The 18,297-nt window shown below is 37.0% G+C and overlaps 1 protein-coding gene across 1 annotated transcript in view; it reads right to left on the bottom strand.

The window, feature by feature from the left end:
* DCDC1 (doublecortin domain containing 1) overlaps window positions 1-18,297 on the bottom strand; it is a 447,948-nt gene that overhangs the window by 352,184 nt on the left and 77,467 nt on the right. The window contains exon 7 of the mRNA XM_043908575.1: window positions 8,567-8,660. Coding sequence (XP_043764510.1) covers window positions 8,567-8,660 — 94 coding nt within the window. The remainder of the gene's footprint in view (window positions 1-8,566; window positions 8,661-18,297) is intronic.

The raw sequence follows: 18,297 nt of genomic DNA on the forward strand, positions 1-18,297 counted from the left end.
AATGTCTTCTGATATACAATTTCTTTTTAAATTTGAAGAAGTCCATTTACTTATTTCTTATTTTACTTACTTCTTTCTTTTGTTGCCCATATTTTTGGTGTTATGTTGAAGAATCCATTGCCAAATCCAAGGTTATGCAGACTTATTTCTTCATCTTCTTGGAAAAGTCTTATACTTTTAGCTCTTACATTTAGATCATTGATCCATTTTCAGTTTTTCTTTATTACTTTTTTTTTTGGTAAATGGTTCCATGTAGAGGTCCAACCTCAGTCTTTTATATGTGGATATCCAGTCTTGCCACCATCATTTGTTGAAGAGACCATTGCATGGTCTTGACACCCTTTTGAAAGTCAACTGGCCATAAATGTATTGACTTATATCTGCATTCTTAATTCTATTCCATTGGTCTATATGTCTATGCTTATGCCAGCACCATACTGTTTTAATTACTGTAGCTTTACTTATGGTATATATTGAAATTGGGAAATATCAGTCTCCCAAATGCAAGAAGTTTATCAAACTCAAGATTAAGGGCACAATTCTCCAAAAGAATGTACTCCCTCTGACCAGCTGCCTACAAATTCTAGGGTTTTCATTACCACCTTAGGTTCAATATTTTGCTAGAATGTCTCATAAAACTCAGGAAATTGCTGTGCTTAGGAGACCAAGTTTGTTAGGAATCCTGAGAAATACATAAGAAGTAACTTTGGAGAGAAAATAACCCCAAAATATTGAGACTTACGGAGGGGCCTGGACTGGTGGCTTCATGCTTTGATGATGCTTTAATCGGCAAGGACTATGTGGGGGTTCTGTTTGCTTACTTGCTTTTCAACCTCAATGGTTTCTAGAAGCTTATGCTGGGTCCTGTAGTTGAATTTTTGGTTTTATATTTGTGCTCTTACTGAAGGAACTATACATGGAGAATATGGAGGTTGGCCTAAAAATTTTTAATAATCAAGAACTGCATAGAATTTTGGGCTTGATGGGTTATAGCATCTAAATGCAGCTGGGATTAGTTCTACCAACCTTGGCCTTTAGAAAATGCTAGCCCAGAGCAGGGGTGGGGGTAACTGCTTTAGTATACTGAGGGGTGCTGTCTATGCAGGCCCTGGTACCCCAAGCTGGTCATGCTTGCCTTACTGCACAGGCTGTAGCCACTGCACTTGAAGCATGCAGAGAATGTCACCTGGTGCTGCAGGTAAATCTGAGATCGGGATTAGATCATGTTAGGCATCAGAAGGCAGAACAATACTTGCTGCTTTTCTGTGTTGTCTATGCTTTTCTACAACTAAATCTGCAGTCAGGACTTTAAAATACAGTAGCACCTGGGTTCTACACATGCTAGAACCCAGTGAAGGTCTATCATTAAATGGAAACCCGGGTTCAATTCCTGAATCTGGAAGATCCCTTGGAGAAGGAAATGACTACCCACTCCAGTATTCTTGCCTGAAGAATTCCATGGACAGAGGAGCCTGGCAGTCTACAGTCCATGGGGTCGCAAAAACTCAGATATGACTGAACAACTAACATTATTACTACTACTACCAGGCCTAGATAGGAAACACTAGGCCCCATGCCTCAAATTCTATTCTCCATTATGTTATTTTGTCATTATTATTTTCAAATATTTATTTATTTGGCTGCACTGGGTCTTCATTGCATCATTCAAACTCTTAGTTGAGACATGTGGGATCTAATTCCCCCAACCAGGGATTGAACTGGGGCCTCCTGCACTGGGACCACGGAGTCTTACCACCAGAGAAGCCCTTCCATGACGTTATTTTAAAGTGCATTCTGGGTCAAAAAGGCACTGTGGATGAGCTAACATTAGATTTTCATGTGGCTTATCTGCAAGCCTTTAAAGTAAATACCACGAATTCAGGTAGACTCTTATCACATAAATTTCAACCATGATTCTCATTGTCAGAAACCAAACTGTGGCTTCACATATAGAAACGTGGTAGATTTGTTATAAAAAGAATGCTGTTTCTTCTCTGATTAAAGTAGTAAAACAACTAGAAGAAAGTATTAAAAATCTAGGAGTCAAATTTGTTAAAGGAATCAAAAAGAAAATAAAGTGGTTTTAAAATATGCTTCAATCTTACAATCAGAAAGTAACAGTGTATGCATGAAAACAAATAAGACAGCTTATTTAGCTCCAGGAGGAAAAAAATTTCCTTAGATTAAGTTAAACATCTGATCTGAGAACACACATTTGACAGATACGAAAAACAAAAACTGAATCGTGAAGGTACGAGGGTACAGGAGGTACATTCAAGTCTAACTACTCTTAAAGAAGTTATTATTAAAGGAGTATATATTTTAATTATTACAAAATCAGAAGTAGGAAATGGAGCCCCAGTGAAACCCAACAGAGAAATCTCAGAGAGCAAATCTTCTCTAGAGAACAAATCCCCAGCGAAGGCAGAATCCTGAATATTATGAAGAGGGGGTGTGAAAGTTACAGATAAATTAATAGTATGAGCAACTGGAGAATCTCTTACAAGGACAGAACAGTTATACGAAGAGTAAATATAAAATCTAAACAAACTGGAGAGGGGAATACAAGGAAGATTACAAAAAGCACTCCAAAAAAAGTATTTAATGAACTCCAAAAAATCATGGGCCTAAAATCAAGAAAAGGCAAAGGCAAGATGAATTACATTACAGGAGATTCAGGCAGAACAATAATAGACCAAGGAGTCCAATCAAGATCTAAATTAGATGTTGAACTGTGGGAAAATACATCCTGGGTAGGATTATTTAACTCAGTAAGGTGAAAATGGATAAGACTGGTTTGAACAAAGGATGCTATTGACAAACTTGGAACTTATTGACTTCATATCTCTCACCATGAGAGACTCTGCAAGGAAAAAATAGCTAGGGAAATATGTTAGAAAAACACAAGTATGGGCCAGAAAGCAAAAGGAAACTAAGAGAAAAGAAAGAAACTTAGCTTCTGCAAACTATGCTGCCCCAATCTGTCACAGAAGGGAATTTTTCTGAAAGGAACGGTAATACAGTAGAGACAAACCCCAGAGGCAAATCCTAAACACTGAAGCAGGAGAGGACAGAAACAAAAACTCAAGACCAGGAGCGTTAAAAAAGTGAGGAAATACCATGTCTTCAGGAGGAAGTGGCAGTAGGGTCGTGGTCGTCACTGGGCACTTAACGCAACGTGAGCCTCAGAAACATAAACGGTTGCTTCAATTCAGAAATGCACTGAAAGTTATTCTCCAGTTGGAACTGATGTGGCGATATGGAGGAAGCCATGCCCATCAAAGAAGTTTCTTGGGCTTTGAAGCTCCATAGCCAGAGGTCGGTACAGCAGCCACTGGGACCCAGGATTGAAATGACTGCTCCCAGGGCAAGGTGGGTGCTATGCCACCAGCTAAAGCCTACCGTTTGCTCAGCATGGGGTCCGGAAACACAGGACTCAGAGAGAAAAGAACATTAAGATGCCTGGAATATTCTACACAGGCAAATAAGGGAAGAGTTATTTTTCATAAGTTGAACAAGTGTGACGGAGGCCACCACTAATATAAATTTCTAAATGTTGCAAGAATGCAACATGCTCAGTACCCTCTTCCAGAATAAAAATAACAGCAATAATGATAATAACGTTCTACAACACTTACCAAGTGTCAGGCATGTGTTCTGAGAACTCTAAGTAGACCTTATTTAATTCTACAACAATCTATTAAAGTAAATATTATAATCCCTATCTTAGATTAGGAGACTGACTCTCAGAGAAACTGAATAACCTGTTCAAGGTCATACAATAAGTGGCATAACTGAAATCTGAATTCTGGCTCCAAAATCAAGGCACTTAACTGACACTTCATAACACCTCTTTGAGAGAGGAGACAGTGTACAGTGGTCAATTTCTCAAGCAAGATATTATAAATACATAATGCTTAAATAATGTTCTGATGGGAAGCTGCTTCCCTTTGAGCTTTGTCACAGGTCATATACTCTGCTCAACAATAAAAATTGGCTGGCATTCTGGCAAGTTTCACATGAACAATGGTTTTTCTTCTTTGCCTTCCTTCACTTAGTCTCTGCTATGGTCTTTGGCAATGGTCATGTGGGTGTGGATCATGCCAAACAGGAAACACATCGTTTTGCTTGGAAAGACCATATGAGAAACTGGGGAACTGGATTCTGTTCTGAATGTGCTGGGTGTAGGGCTAATGTGGTCATCTGTTGGTTCTGCGGGAAGTAGGGAACATGAGAAAGTTGGTGGAGACCCATTTCAACTTCTGAGGTCCTGAGGGATGACACCCACGGCAGGAGCCCAGACGGTAGCTGCTGGAGGAATTCCAGCTCAAACCAGCCATCCAGAAGCCATCTGGCTGATACTGGAAAGCATCAAATAGGAAGGACTTCAGTTTCTTTGAATTTTAATTTCAAAAGTTTGAACTTTTACTGGATTTTAGCTCACGAAGGTAAGATTATTTGATTTTGGAATTCACTTCTCTGAAGACTTAAAATTTTTGGATTTTAACTTCTTTGGCATTTTATTCTTCGAATTTGATTTCTTTACAAAAATCTGATAATGGGCAAGAGTAAACATGCACACTGAGAGTATGTTATTGGAATTCTGTGGTTGAAATATGTTAATCCTGTCATTTGATATCAATGTAGAATCTCTGAAGAACTTTTTTTAAGATTATATAGCTATTTGGGGCAGCTAACCTGAAGTAGGAAATGGAATAGGAAATGAATGTTTAGTGCTTCATAGCATGACTTTGAAGCCAACTTAATTAATGTACTATTCTAACTCATTTCAGAATCTTCTAGGGTACATTTCATACTACCCACCATGCTAGAAAGATCCACAAAGTAGTGGGGAGGAGTGACTTGGTTATTGGAATAGTAGCATCAGAAAGGTCCTAAGAGACTATGGCCTTTCTTAAGAGGAAGAATGACTCCCCCCTTCATTCATCATGATGTAATAAATAAGTTGAGAGAAGTTAATAAATAAGTTAAAAGAACAAAATGCTGGGGAATGTTAAGGGAAGTAAGAGTGTTATTAAACAACTTCGTCAAAATCTAACACTATCTACATGTGTTCTGCCACTACCAAGCGTTTCTATGACCCAGGTAGCTCATGTATGATTGGTAAATAGGGTAATGATGTCAGCAAGATAAAGTTTGGTTGGCGAATACATGCTTTTTTCCTAGGCAGTGGAGACCAACAGAGTAGTAGTAGAACTCTGTCCTTTAGCAGGGAAGATAAAAGACATCAGCTTGGCTGCTGTGCTGGCACTCCCTTCCCAGAAAGGTGCACCCTCCTCTGCCTTGCGTGACTCTCTGTGGGAGTTCTGCTTCCTCCTGTGGCTTCTTTAAAAAAACCCACTGACTTAGGCTCCAACTGACTTTCATCCGCACTGTCTCACATTCTAATGTTTCTGTGCAGCTTTACGATCTTCTGCAGAACTCTGAGATGACTACCCAGACTGTTCATATTATCTCCTAAGTTAATAATTATTATTTTAGATAGTGTTCCAGTTTTAAAAGTATATAGACTTTGAATGGTCTTCCTCAAACCTATTTTTCTCACAGCCCTGTTATTTTTGAGGGTGTAATTTTGCAGAACGCATTTCTCACACTTATTTCATGCTCTGGTAGAAACGCTGTACCAGTAACGTTGACCACATGTGGGATACAGCATCTTTACACAGTGAGTACTTCTCTTCTACTCTCAAAAGGATAGATCAACATAGGAAACACAACTTAAGAACTTTTCCGCATAGAACAAAGTAAATTTCTTTGCTAAAATCTTCTATGGTTTAGAAATTTGACCATTTGCAAGTCTGATGGGATTTTGAAGGTTTTATTAGACTTGAAAAAGTAAAAATAAAAATGGTTTAATGTCATGTCGAATGTGCTCATTTCTCATAGCATAGGATGAACACCTGAAAGTATATCTAATGCCAAAAAAGAAGCAACAGTTAGGAGAAAATTTTTTTCTTTTGTACATCTGTTACTTTCCACTCTTGATACCCATTACACTCGTAATTTGTGCTTAAAATAAAATATAATTTCTATGATATTAATATTAAACATTATTAAGTGACTTTTTCTGATCTGATACTGAGCAAGCAATCAAAAGAAAGTCATACATAAAATCAGAATGTTGGCATTTATTTAAAGTAAAAGAGAGCTTTATATAACACCTGACCTTTCCCAAGTTAAAAGTTCAGAAGACTATCAGACATAAAAGTTTAGGGACCTCAATCACTTGATGCACAAAATCATACTAACAAACAAAGAAAAAAGAAATGCAAAAACCTAATGTTAAATGACTAGGGTGCTGCAGACTGGAAGTTCCTCCAACAGGATTAGCTTCTTTAAATATTTTAAGTCCAGTGAACTTGTTATGCTTCCACATGTTAGTAGCTGCATAGGCTAATTTCAGCTGGCATAAGCTTTTATAAGTATGCAAAACCACGGGGCAAGGCATGCATTAAACTGTGATAACAGCACACTCTGGGGCACATGGAGCACGAGGCACGAATCTGATGCCCTGGCAGCCATGAGGTCTCACGCCCTGGAGTCAGAACTTCTCTGTTTGGATAAGTAATTCTATTATACCGCATTTGGGATGGGGGAAAAAAACAACTTTCTAAATGTAAACTTTTATCTTAATCAGGGCTTCTTAGAGTTTCAACTCCAGCAATTTACTCAAACACAATTTTTTTAATTCCAGGTGAGCTGGAAATTATTCAAAGTAAGATAGGATCTTAAGAAAAAGTGTTCTTTATTTTCTTAATGAAAATTTAAGAGCAATTACGTAGTATTGTTTATCCTAGAAAATTTAAGCCAATGTGATGAGGTAGGGGCCAAAAATGTAAGAAGGAAGAAATCAACTTTAATAATGTTACTCTCCCAATTCCCCCAGAAAAAAAAAAAACATAAGGAGGGATTGCTTGTGTTACCAATGTCTTAGAGGTAAATAACTAATGCTTCTAGATAGTAATGGGTAAGTATCTACAAGCGCCTTGAAATCTTCAGGTGAAAACTCCTAATAAAATAAAAAATAATGCTTATACCTAACATCAATGTTAAAAAATAACCAAGAAAAATAGATTTAGTTTCTAATACACACACATACATAAATATATAATACTTAGCAAAAAAATTTAAGAATTATAAATAAAAAAGTACCCCACGGACTGTAGCCTACCAGGCTCCTCCCTCCATGGGATTCTCCAGGCAAGAATACTGGAGTGGGTTGCCATTTCCTTCTCCAGGGGATCTTCCTGACTCAGGGATCAAACCCGGGTCTCCTGCATTGCAGGCAGACGCTTTAACCTCTGAGCCACCATGGAAGCCCCAAAATATCCGTGATCACTCAATAGGATTCATTAAGGATGATAAAGCTAGGAAAGTTTGCTTTTATACAATAAAAGTAAGGATAAAGGAAACAAATGGGAGTATCTAGTTATATCCTAAAATCACATCTTTCTGGATCTAGCCTTGCAGTTAAGTATGCCACTTACAATTCTGGCCTTCTTCAGATATGTGAACTCAAGGTTTAAATGAAGTGATAGAACTATACAGAAGCATATTTAATAGTGTAACTGTGGCACTATTAAAGTAATATTATCTACTACTAGAGAAATAAAAAGTAAAATTTTTAAACAGTAAAAGTAAAAAGTAAAGTAATAATTGTTGCTGACAGTAATTTAATGATAGCACAAATGTGGAATCAAGTATTTTTGCTTTCAAAGAATGGCAAATCAGCGCCTTTAGAAATATAGAGGAAGATCTCTTATTTTGACAAACACAAACAAAATTGTTTTAAAGCATATTTCATGACGTTTGAAAAACCTCTAGAAGTTAACCAAAACATTAAAAAAGAAGTCACTGAGCATACAGTAGCACAGTTTGTCTTTCTCTTTGAAAGCTATATATCATAGATGTTGCTAAATACAAAAGTATACCAATTACTTTTGTCTGCTAAGTATGGCTTGCTAAGGTTAAAATACCCATCATTTTTTAAAAAATCTAAGCTTGTGCTGTGCTTAGATGAATGTTCATGACCCCTGAAAATTCATATGTTGAAATCTAACCCCCAGTGTGATTGTATTTGAAAAGGATTAGGTCAAGAGGGTGGAGCCCTCATGAACGAATTAATGTCCTTATATAAAGCACCTCAGAGAGCATCCTTGTCCTTTCTACTGTCTAAGAACCAGGGAGAAGACAGCTGTCTATCAATCAGAAAAGGGCCCTTAACAGACACAGAATCTACCAATGTCTTGATCTTGGGCTTACTAACCTCCATAACTGTGAGAAATAAATGTCTGCTGTTTAAACCACTTAGTCTATGGTATTTTTTATAGTACCCAAATGGACTAAAACATGCTGAAACAAAAGCTTCTCTAAACTTTAATAATCTTTCATGACTTCCCTTTCTATAAGAATGACGTATTTATTCATGTTATAATTAAACTGGTTTTTATGTCTGTTTTCCTTTTAAAAGTACAAAGTAAAAACAAAATTATGTAAATGTCTTTTGAGATAGTATTACATAGTTTACAAAATCTTTGCCACTTACCTTTTGAAATCTCTTTGATTTTTCTGCCATATAAGTCATAAAGATATCTGGCTGGTGAATTTAGGTTCATTCTCATTGTGCACATATCTAAAACCTACACAGAAAAAAAATACCTTGAAAATAATTTATCTCTAACAAAATTGAAAACACATTTAAACTTCTTTCTCTACTGTATGGCTACTTAAAGTTATAAAATAAAACTAGATGATTTATCAAATGTTTCTAATATATGAAATAGAAAAAGACAGTTAAAGTTGCTAATTCCAATTGTACTTAGAGCGAACAAATATTAATAAAAAAGAGAAAGATGTAAGACATATTAAAGATAATTACATACTGTTTCATCAATGAAAAAACTCTGGGAGACTTCTATATTTTTCCACCTCTTTTCTATTAATATATTTTTCATTTATTTTACAATGGGAGGATATAATATTTTAGATTAGGTTTTAAGGTACTTTGACTTTTAAATTCTTTCCAAGTGTCCTAAATTATAAATATTATCTGATCACAGTTCACTTTGATAACTTACACTGTTTGGGTACTAAAAATGGAATTAATAAACTACATTTCAAGGTTTCCCATGAATCTTAGTTTGAAAAACTTCACTTTTTAAAAAAAATTTATTGGAGGATAGCTGCTTCACAACGTTGCGTTAGTTTCCGTTGCACAGCAACGTGAAACGCTGTACACATATATGTATCTCCCCTTTTCTGGATTTCCTTCCCATTGAGGTCGCCACAAGCAGAGTTCCCTATGCTATGCAGTACGTTCTCATTAGTTATGAAGAACTCCACTTTTGATGGTTTCTAATATGCTAAAGTCCTTCTCTTAATATTTCAATTTCTCAATGTGTTCTTGATATAGAAATAGCCCATATAAAGGTGTAACAACCACCTTTCCAACACCAGGGAAGACTTAAACATGCAACAGTTGGAAAGAAAGCTCTCCTCACAAGATGAAAAAAATTAAATTAACAGAGGGGAGTGGAGAAGTCTCAGGAACCTGAGGGCAGGCTTTATGAAGCTTCGGGAAATGACTCCCAAAACATGAAACTTACTACAATCATTTAAAAGTCCATAACACATTCCAAATCCAAACTAAATGTACTTATCTCTTCCAACCTTACTATTCACAGCTATGATACATTGATTTTACATTACCAAGAACTGCTGAAGGACAATGTTCATTGTATGATTATATATCTTAAAATTTTTTCTAGTTACTGATAACACTCTGCCTCCACTTCTGCCCACTTTTATCCTTATTCTAAAACTGGAGCTTATAATCCTAATCCAAGCCCAATCAACTCATTTTCTTTGTGACAATAGACATATTTAAACAGCTTAATGTGTTCAGTTCAGTTCAGTTCAGTTGCTAAGTCGTGTCCGGACTCTTTGCGACCCCATGGACTGCAGCACGCCAGGCCTCCCTATTCATCACCAACTCCAGGAGCCTACCCAAACTCATGTCCATTGAGTCAGTGATGTCATCCAACCATCTCATCCTCTGTCGGCCCCTTCTCCTGCCCTCAATCTTTCCCAGCATCAGGGTCTTTTCAAATGAGTCAGCTCTTCGCATCAGGTGGCCAAAGTATTGGAGTTTCAGCTTCAGCATCAGTCCTTCCAATGAAAACCCAGGACTTATCCCCTTTCGATGGACTGGTTGGATCTCCTTGCAGTCCATGGGACTCAAGAGTCTTCTCCAGCACCACAGTTCAAAAGCATCAATTCTTTGGCACTCAACTTTCTTTATAGTCCAACTCTCACATCCATACATGACTACCATAGCCTTGACTAGATGGACCTTTGTTGGCAAAGTAATGTTTCTGCTTTTTAATATGCTGTCTAGGTTGGTCATAACTTTCCTTCCAAGGAGTAAGCATCTTTAATTTCATGCTTGCAACCACCATCTGCAGTGATTCTGGAGCTCAAAAAAATAAATTCAGCCACTGTTTCCACTGTTTCCCCATCTATTTGCCAAGAAGAGATGGGACAAGATGCCATGATCTTAGTTTTCTGAATGTTGAGCTTTAAGTCAACTGTTTCACTCTGCTCTTTCACTTTCATCAGAGGCTTTTTAGTTCTTCTTCACTTTCTGCCATAAGGGTGGTGTCATCTGCATATCTGAGGTTATTGATATTTCTCCCGGCAATCTTGATTCCAGCTTGTGCTTCATCCAGCCCAGCGTTTCTCATGATGCACTCTGCACATAAGTTAAATAAGCAGGATGACAATATACAGCCTTGATGTACTCCTTTTCCTATTTGGAACCAGTCTGTTGTTCCATGTCCAGTTCTAACTGTTGCTTCCTGACCTGCATACAGGTTTCTCAAGAGACAGGTCAGGTGGTCTGGTATTCCCATCTCTTTCAGAATCTTCCACAGTTTATTGTGATCCACACAGTCAAAGGCTTTGGCATAGTCAATAAAGCAGAAATAGATGTTTTTTTGGAACTCTCTTGCTTCTTCGATGATCCAGCAGATATTGGCGATTTGATCTCTGGTTCCTCTGCCTTTTCTAAAACCGGCTTAACATGTATATTGAGGCAAAACTGTACTTTTCTTTCAGCCTGGAGAACAACTTTCAAACATCATGACTGATATGGCTTATCATCCGAGTTGCTGTATCTAGTAATGTGCTGCACTTAAAAGGCAAATAATATTTAACTGATGAACTTAATTTGAGAAACTAACCTTAACTGGATTATATCAGAGATTCTCAGCCTTTATCCTCGCCTTAAACATGACCAATAATGTTCCCCCATGCCACGTACTCCCAAGGGCATTTACATGATTCTGTGTGTTTCTCATACCCTAGCTGCAATCCAGAGCTTCAGGCAGTTTTTCAAAAGTTATATATTGCTGCTGTCTCTCTCAAAACCAAGAATAATGTTCATGATTAAAGATACAGTGATAGGAATAATCTTGAACCTTCTAATATATGAGGGAAATATTGACAACATCAGTGCTTTACCTAGTTAGATAACAAGGTGCTTGCGACGTACTTCATAAGTGACTGTAAGCATTGTCATGTAGGGCAAATCCATTAACCTCAGTGTGGCTACTTGAAGTGTGTCAGTGCAGGAGAACCAAGGCCATGTGTCCTCATAAGTCAAACACAAGGCTCCCATACTTAGAATGGCCCCTAGCCCTCTCTAGTCCACTTGCCCGTACCTGGGACTGGTCCTTGCTACCCAAACAAATAAGGTAACAAGTGTGGCCACTCTAAATTTCACTCTTCCTGCCTTCCTTCCTAATCTCTTGGGTCAATTTCTTTAGTGGCTACTATACACAAGTTAACCTAGGCCTCCCATCGAATGGACTGAATCCTTTTTTAGAGATGCTCAGAAAGCAATATTCAAAAATGCAAGAGAGAAAGCATCAGGAGAAGAAACTGCAGATTCTTCTAGGACTTGAGACAGAAAGCAGAGTGGAACATATAAACACTGGCATGGGATCGATCTATTTTTAGCAATTAACACAGCCTCTGACTAGAAAAATTCTTCTTTTCATCACTTTCTCCCATCTGACTCTGTGCCCAAACATTATCCTTTTATAATTACCACCACTACCTGCCTCATTGACAAAAATACTCAAAGGAGGTAATTCAGAATGCATTCTTCCGTAGCCAGTCATCTTGAAAATTACTAAGAACCGATGTAAAAGTGACTCAGTCATGTCTGACTCTTTGCAACCCCATGGACTATAGTCCACCAGACTCCCCTATCCATGGGATTCTCCAGGCAAGAATATTGGAGTGGGTTGCCATTCCCTTCTCCAGGGAATCTTCCTGATCCAGGGATCTCCTGCACTTCACGTGGATTCTTTACCATCTAAGCTACCAGGGAAGCTCCTATAGATCGTCCCATAAACCCTAAAATGATGCAACCCCCTCCTTACGATACTCATATTCTTCATCTTTCCATTTGTTATGTTTAGTTCTCAATTTCTTAAGATTACAAATCTATTATTTCAAAGTGCAACGAAGCTGTTTAGTACAAACTATATTCCCTAGTTACTAGTGAAGCTTCAAATATCTAAATATCCTCTAAAGTTTTATTGTAATTTATCAATTAAGCTAAGCAAAATATGAGCTATTTAAAGATAATCCCATTTACTTCAACTAAAATGTTGATGATTTTAAAATATTGGTGCCTTTGAGTTTTTAAAAAATTAGCCAAGTAAAATTACATGGCTTATAACTCAGAAATCCTTCTTTTCATTGCTAAAACATCAGTAATAATGTTTGTGCAAGCCGAGTTTTAGGAGTTAAATGAGTTTAAAAATTGGCATTAGAAAACCAGATATATTAGAAATTAATAATGCATCAGCAAAACTGTCACTCTCCTACTTTCAAGATGAAAGATCTTTGCAGTGTTTAAGCATTGCCAACCTTCAGTAATCATTTCCTCATAGTAAATTAAGAGTGGTGTAAATTAGTATCAATATAAATTTCTGTCAAAAGTCCTAAAAGGAAGCCCCTATTTGTAAGGTCATTCTTGAAATTTAAAATATTTAACAGTGCTAGCTTGCTGTAATCTTAAGGTTAATTAAAATACCACTTCCACTAATCTGTAGCGTTAAGCTTGTTAAAATATTACTTTTTTGATAATGTCTTATAGCTTAGGCTGTAGACAGCTCTTCTGATACTAAAATCTAAAAACTATTATACTGTAAAACTAGACTCCTCTTGACAAGCACATGCTAAGAGATTTTCCACAAACTCTTTTTAGTTGAGTCCATTTGTTTGTAGTTTTGGGAGTCACCTCCACGTCCAGGCATATCTGGTGCAGTTTGCAGCTTTAGAATGGCTACCATAGAGGTGGTATGGTTTCACAGTCTAAAGTCTCTGAGTTTGGTTTAGTACTACCCAAAAGGTGAGAGAGCGTGCTTAGCTCAAAATAACCCTGGGCCACGTGAGCTGAGTCTACAAGCCATCAGACCCAACACTACTGATTTCCTCAAAGATGAAGAATCTTAACAGCTTTTTATGAGTCACTGCCCAGAAATGTAGGCCAGATTCAGCCCTCTACAACACCTCCTTCAAAAGAGCCTTTAGAGCAGGGGTCAGGACACTGCACACACCATGGGCCAATCCTGGCCACAGTCTGTTTCTGTATGGCTTGTGGGCTGAGAAGACTTTGCATGCTTTTAATTGTTAAAAAATAATCAAAAGAAGGATAACATTTTGTCACAATTCAATAGTATATCATAGTATATGAAATTCATATTTCATTGCCCACAAACAAAGTTTTCCTGGAAAACAGCCACAGTATTCATTTATAGATTTTCTATGGCTGGTTGCACACTACGTATCAGACTTCAGTGGTTGCAACGGAGACTTTATGGTACAGAAAATGAAGAATATTTGCTGTCAGCCCTTTTACAGAAAAAGTATTCCTACTCTCAGTCTACTGCATTATCATTCACTTAAGGTTCTATCTATTCTTCTTTATACATTATCCTTAGCTCCGTCATCCATTTCTAAGACCTTTGCATTGTGCACTCTGAAAACTCTCCCCACAATCAACAAAAGTGACTAGACCATCAACCTCCTTTAAAAGAAAACAAGCTTTCCTCTGAGTTCTCTCAGTTTCTCAGAGTCCTCTCAAATGCTGGGATTTTAGTCCCTCACTTCACACAATCTCAAATTTGTGAAGTGGTGTTACTTACAATGTTATTTCTTGATAATTTCTTCCCAACCTTCTTACTGAACAAACAAAACAAACTAATCACAAAGATTTACAATGACTACCACATTGACAAATCCAAAGGATATTTTCTTAATGCTCATTTATTTCAATCATTGAATAGCATTTGAGTTACTTCCCCTTTCTTTAAATCTCCTTTTTCCCTGAATCCTGAAATATGATAATCCACTAATTCTTCTCCTGCCTTTTTTTTCTCTTTATAGGCTCATCCTCTATTCATTAATTGGAGTTCTTGAAGGTAGTCCTAGCCTTCTTCCTGCTTCACACTAAATTCTCTCTTATGGTAATCTAATCAGTGCTCCAGTGTTTCATTTTCCATCTATACACTGATTTTCCATCTATACACATCTATACAACTTCCAAATCGGTATGCCTACCCTTGAAATTCTCTGAGCTTCAGATCAAATAATACTTATTTATTATCTCACTTAAACAGATCAAAGATCCCTCAAAATCAACATGTCCAAGACTGAATCCCATCTCTTCTGCTTCAAGCCTAGTCTTCTTCCAGGCATAGGGAAAGATAACTCCTTCTATCTGGGTATGCAAACCAGAAACTGCAAAATTATCCTTGATACCTTTAACATCTCACTTCCCTTCACACCATGTAGCCAAGCTATTACTAGGGCCTGTTGATTTTATCTTCTAAAAATCTTATCCATTTCCACTCCCGATCTAGGCTATTATCATCTGTCACTAGGACTCTGGCAATACTTAAAGAATAGTTTCCCTGCATCTCCCTGGCCCACTAAATCTGTCCTCCACTGAGCACCAAAGTAATCTCTCCAAAAATAAATCTGGTACCCTTTCTTCCACACCTAACTAAAACGTTTATATGACTTCTCACAGTTCTTTGGAGGAGAAGGCAAAAATCTGTAACCTTTCCTACAGGCTACTCTCTCCCTCATAAGCTAACCTTTTAATTCATGGGATCCATCCTGCTCACTCTGCCATGGAATCTTTTCATATGCTGTGCTCTCTGCTTAAAAGGTTACCATCCTCAGTCTCCTTCTTGTGTATCCAAAGAAGTCCTGTTTATCTCTTCTCAGAAGACCTCCCTATGTCACCTATTTCATATTCAATAATTTGATCATTTTATAAACACCTTTTCCATCACTAGACTTAAAAGCTCCTTGAGGACAAGATCACAGTTTTTCACAACCTTAAATCTAGATGCTTGGCAGATTTATTCACAAAAATATCACAAATTAATGAATTAGTGAAAGCTAATATATGTCTAATTTAAAATCATTTCATCATAAATTTTACATTGTTATTAAAAGTCTGATAAAAGTAGCAAATAAAATTTCTGATCAATTTATAAAATTATGCTGTAACTAAAGTATATGTAATTCCAGAAAAAAATATTTCAAATAAAACTAATTCTTTTTAGTATCAGAGCACTGAACTTGTACTCTCCTTAGAAAATAAATTAGAAAACCTCTTCACATTTGAAGTAATACTCTGAGTTGCCTACCCAATATTCATTCTCCACCTCATCCTTGCTGTCCTGATTTTGATTAAGGGTTCACTCTTTCTCCTTTTGACTCGAGGAACGCTCTAATTATCTTGACTGGTATAAGTCAATTATGGTGTTGCCATGCTCCCTACCAGTGAATGATCTGGGGATAGACACAATCTATTTCTAGCCAATGTGACACAAGAAGGGGCTTCTGGGAAAGACTTTTTTCACTCATAGTGAAGGGATGATCCTTTTCTGCCTCTAGACAAATTTACACCAGTCTGTGCAGTGGCCATCCTGTTAACAATATATGAAAGAAAACAAAATCCAGAAAACTATAGAGAACATAACTGGAATCCTGTCGTACTATGCGTGAAGACGCCCTACCTCTGGATTTCTTGCTTCTTTTATGCTTAAATCTGTTTGAGTCACTATCTTCTACTATTTGCAGCTAAAGTCATCCTAACCAACAGAAAAAAAAAATTGACTCAATCTCCTCAAATGAGAAACACTGTTTCAGCCAACTCAGTGAGTATTATTAGCATGGCAAATAGATTGCAACAGTAATCACTATATAAACCTAAAAAGCAAACTATTTAAGAACCCAAAGAAAAATTTAAGAAGAAATTTAGCAAGCTGTGAAAATGAATAGATAACTATGAAATTAATTCACTAATTTACTAAAAATATTTCATCTCTGGAAATTAACTGTACTTGTTCAGTAGAAGAGAACTACAATTTATCACAAATATTTTGAGAAAGGGGATCAGTTATTATACTTCTTTTGTTAACTGAAATACTGTCAAATACATTACAAATTTTCAGTGAATTAACACATAGTAAAATGTACTTGGTAAGACTATCTATTTAAGACAAACATTTTGCAATGACTTATAATAAACATTATAACCATTTTTTTAACCTGAAGATGCCAGGAAATTGGCTGAATTTGCACCTATTATTTACTTCTTGTTCTTATTAAGTATTAATAGCTAAAAGTGGTTGCATCATTTGGCATTCTCATCAGTCATCTGTGAGATTTCCAGTTACTTCAGATTTTTATCAACTCAATATTGTCAGTCTTTTTAATTTTACCCATTCTAACAAGCTGAATAGAAAAGACAGAGATCAAATTGCTAATATCTGTTGGATCATCAAAAAATAAGAGACTTCCAGAAAAACATTACTTCTGCTTTATTGACTATGCCAAAGCCTTTGACTGTGTGGATCACAACAAACTGTGGAAAATTCTGAAAGAGATGGGAATGCCAGACCACCTGATCTGCCTCCTGAGAAACCTGTATGCAGGTCAAGAAGCAACAGTTAGAACTAGACATGGAACAACAGACTGGTTCCAAATCAGGAAAGAAGTACGTCAAGGCTGTATATTGTCACCCTGCTTATTTAACTTATATGCAGAGTACATCATGAGAAATGCTGGGCTGGATGAAGCACAAGCTGGAATCAAGATTGCTGGGAGAAATATCAATAACCTCAGATATGCAGATGACACCACCTTTATGGAAGAAAGCAAAGAAGGACTAAAAAGCCTTTTGATGAAAGTGAAAGAGGAGAGTGAAAAAGCTGGCTTAAAGCTCAACATTCAGAAAACTAAGATCATGGCATCTGGTCCCATCATTTCATGGCAAACAGATGGGGAAACAATGGAAACAATGACAGATTTTATTTTGGGGGACCCCCCAAATCACTGCAGATGGTGACTGAAGCCATGAAACTAAAAGATGGTTGCTCCTTGGAAGAAAAGTTATGATCAACCTAGACAGCATATTAAAAAGCTTTTAATATGTTACTTTTTAATTGTTACTTTGCTAACAAAAGTCCCTAGTCTAGTCAAAGCTATGGTTTTTCCAATAGTCATGAATGGATGTGAGAGTTGGACCATAAAGAAAGCTGAGCGCCGAAGAATTGATGCTTTTGAACTGTGGTGTTGGAGAAGACTCTCAAGAGTCCCTTGGACTGCAAGGAGATCCAACCAGTCCATCCTAAAAGAAATCAGTCTTGAATATTCACTGGAAGGATTGATGCTAAAGTTGAAACTGCAATACTTTGGCTAACTGATGAAGAACTGACTCATTTGAAAAGACCCTGATGCTGGGAAAGATTGAAGGCGGTAGGATAAGGATATGAAAGAGGATGTGATGGTTGGATGGCATCACCGACTCAATGGATATGAGTATGAGTAAGTTTCAGGAGTCGGTGATGTACAGCAAAGCCTGGCATGTTGCAGACCATGGGGTTGCACAGAGTCGGACACGACTGAGCAACTGAACTGACTGATTCTAACATGTGCGCAGTGATAACTCACTGTGGATTTAATTAGCATTTCTTTGATAATTAATAACATTGAGCATCTTTTCATGTGCTATAATTTATTTCTAGGTCTCTTTTAGTAGTGTTCAAATCTTTTGATCTTTTCTATTGAGCTGTTTGCCTTCTTACTATTAGCAGAGATTTATACACACACACACACACACATATACACACTGAGTGCACACTGTTTGTCAGATGTGTGTTTTCTGAATATTTTCTCTCCAGT

This window comes from Cervus elaphus, chromosome 1, assembly GCF_910594005.1.
Source record: "Cervus elaphus chromosome 1, mCerEla1.1, whole genome shotgun sequence".
Lineage (NCBI taxonomy): Eukaryota > Metazoa > Chordata > Mammalia > Artiodactyla > Cervidae > Cervus > Cervus elaphus.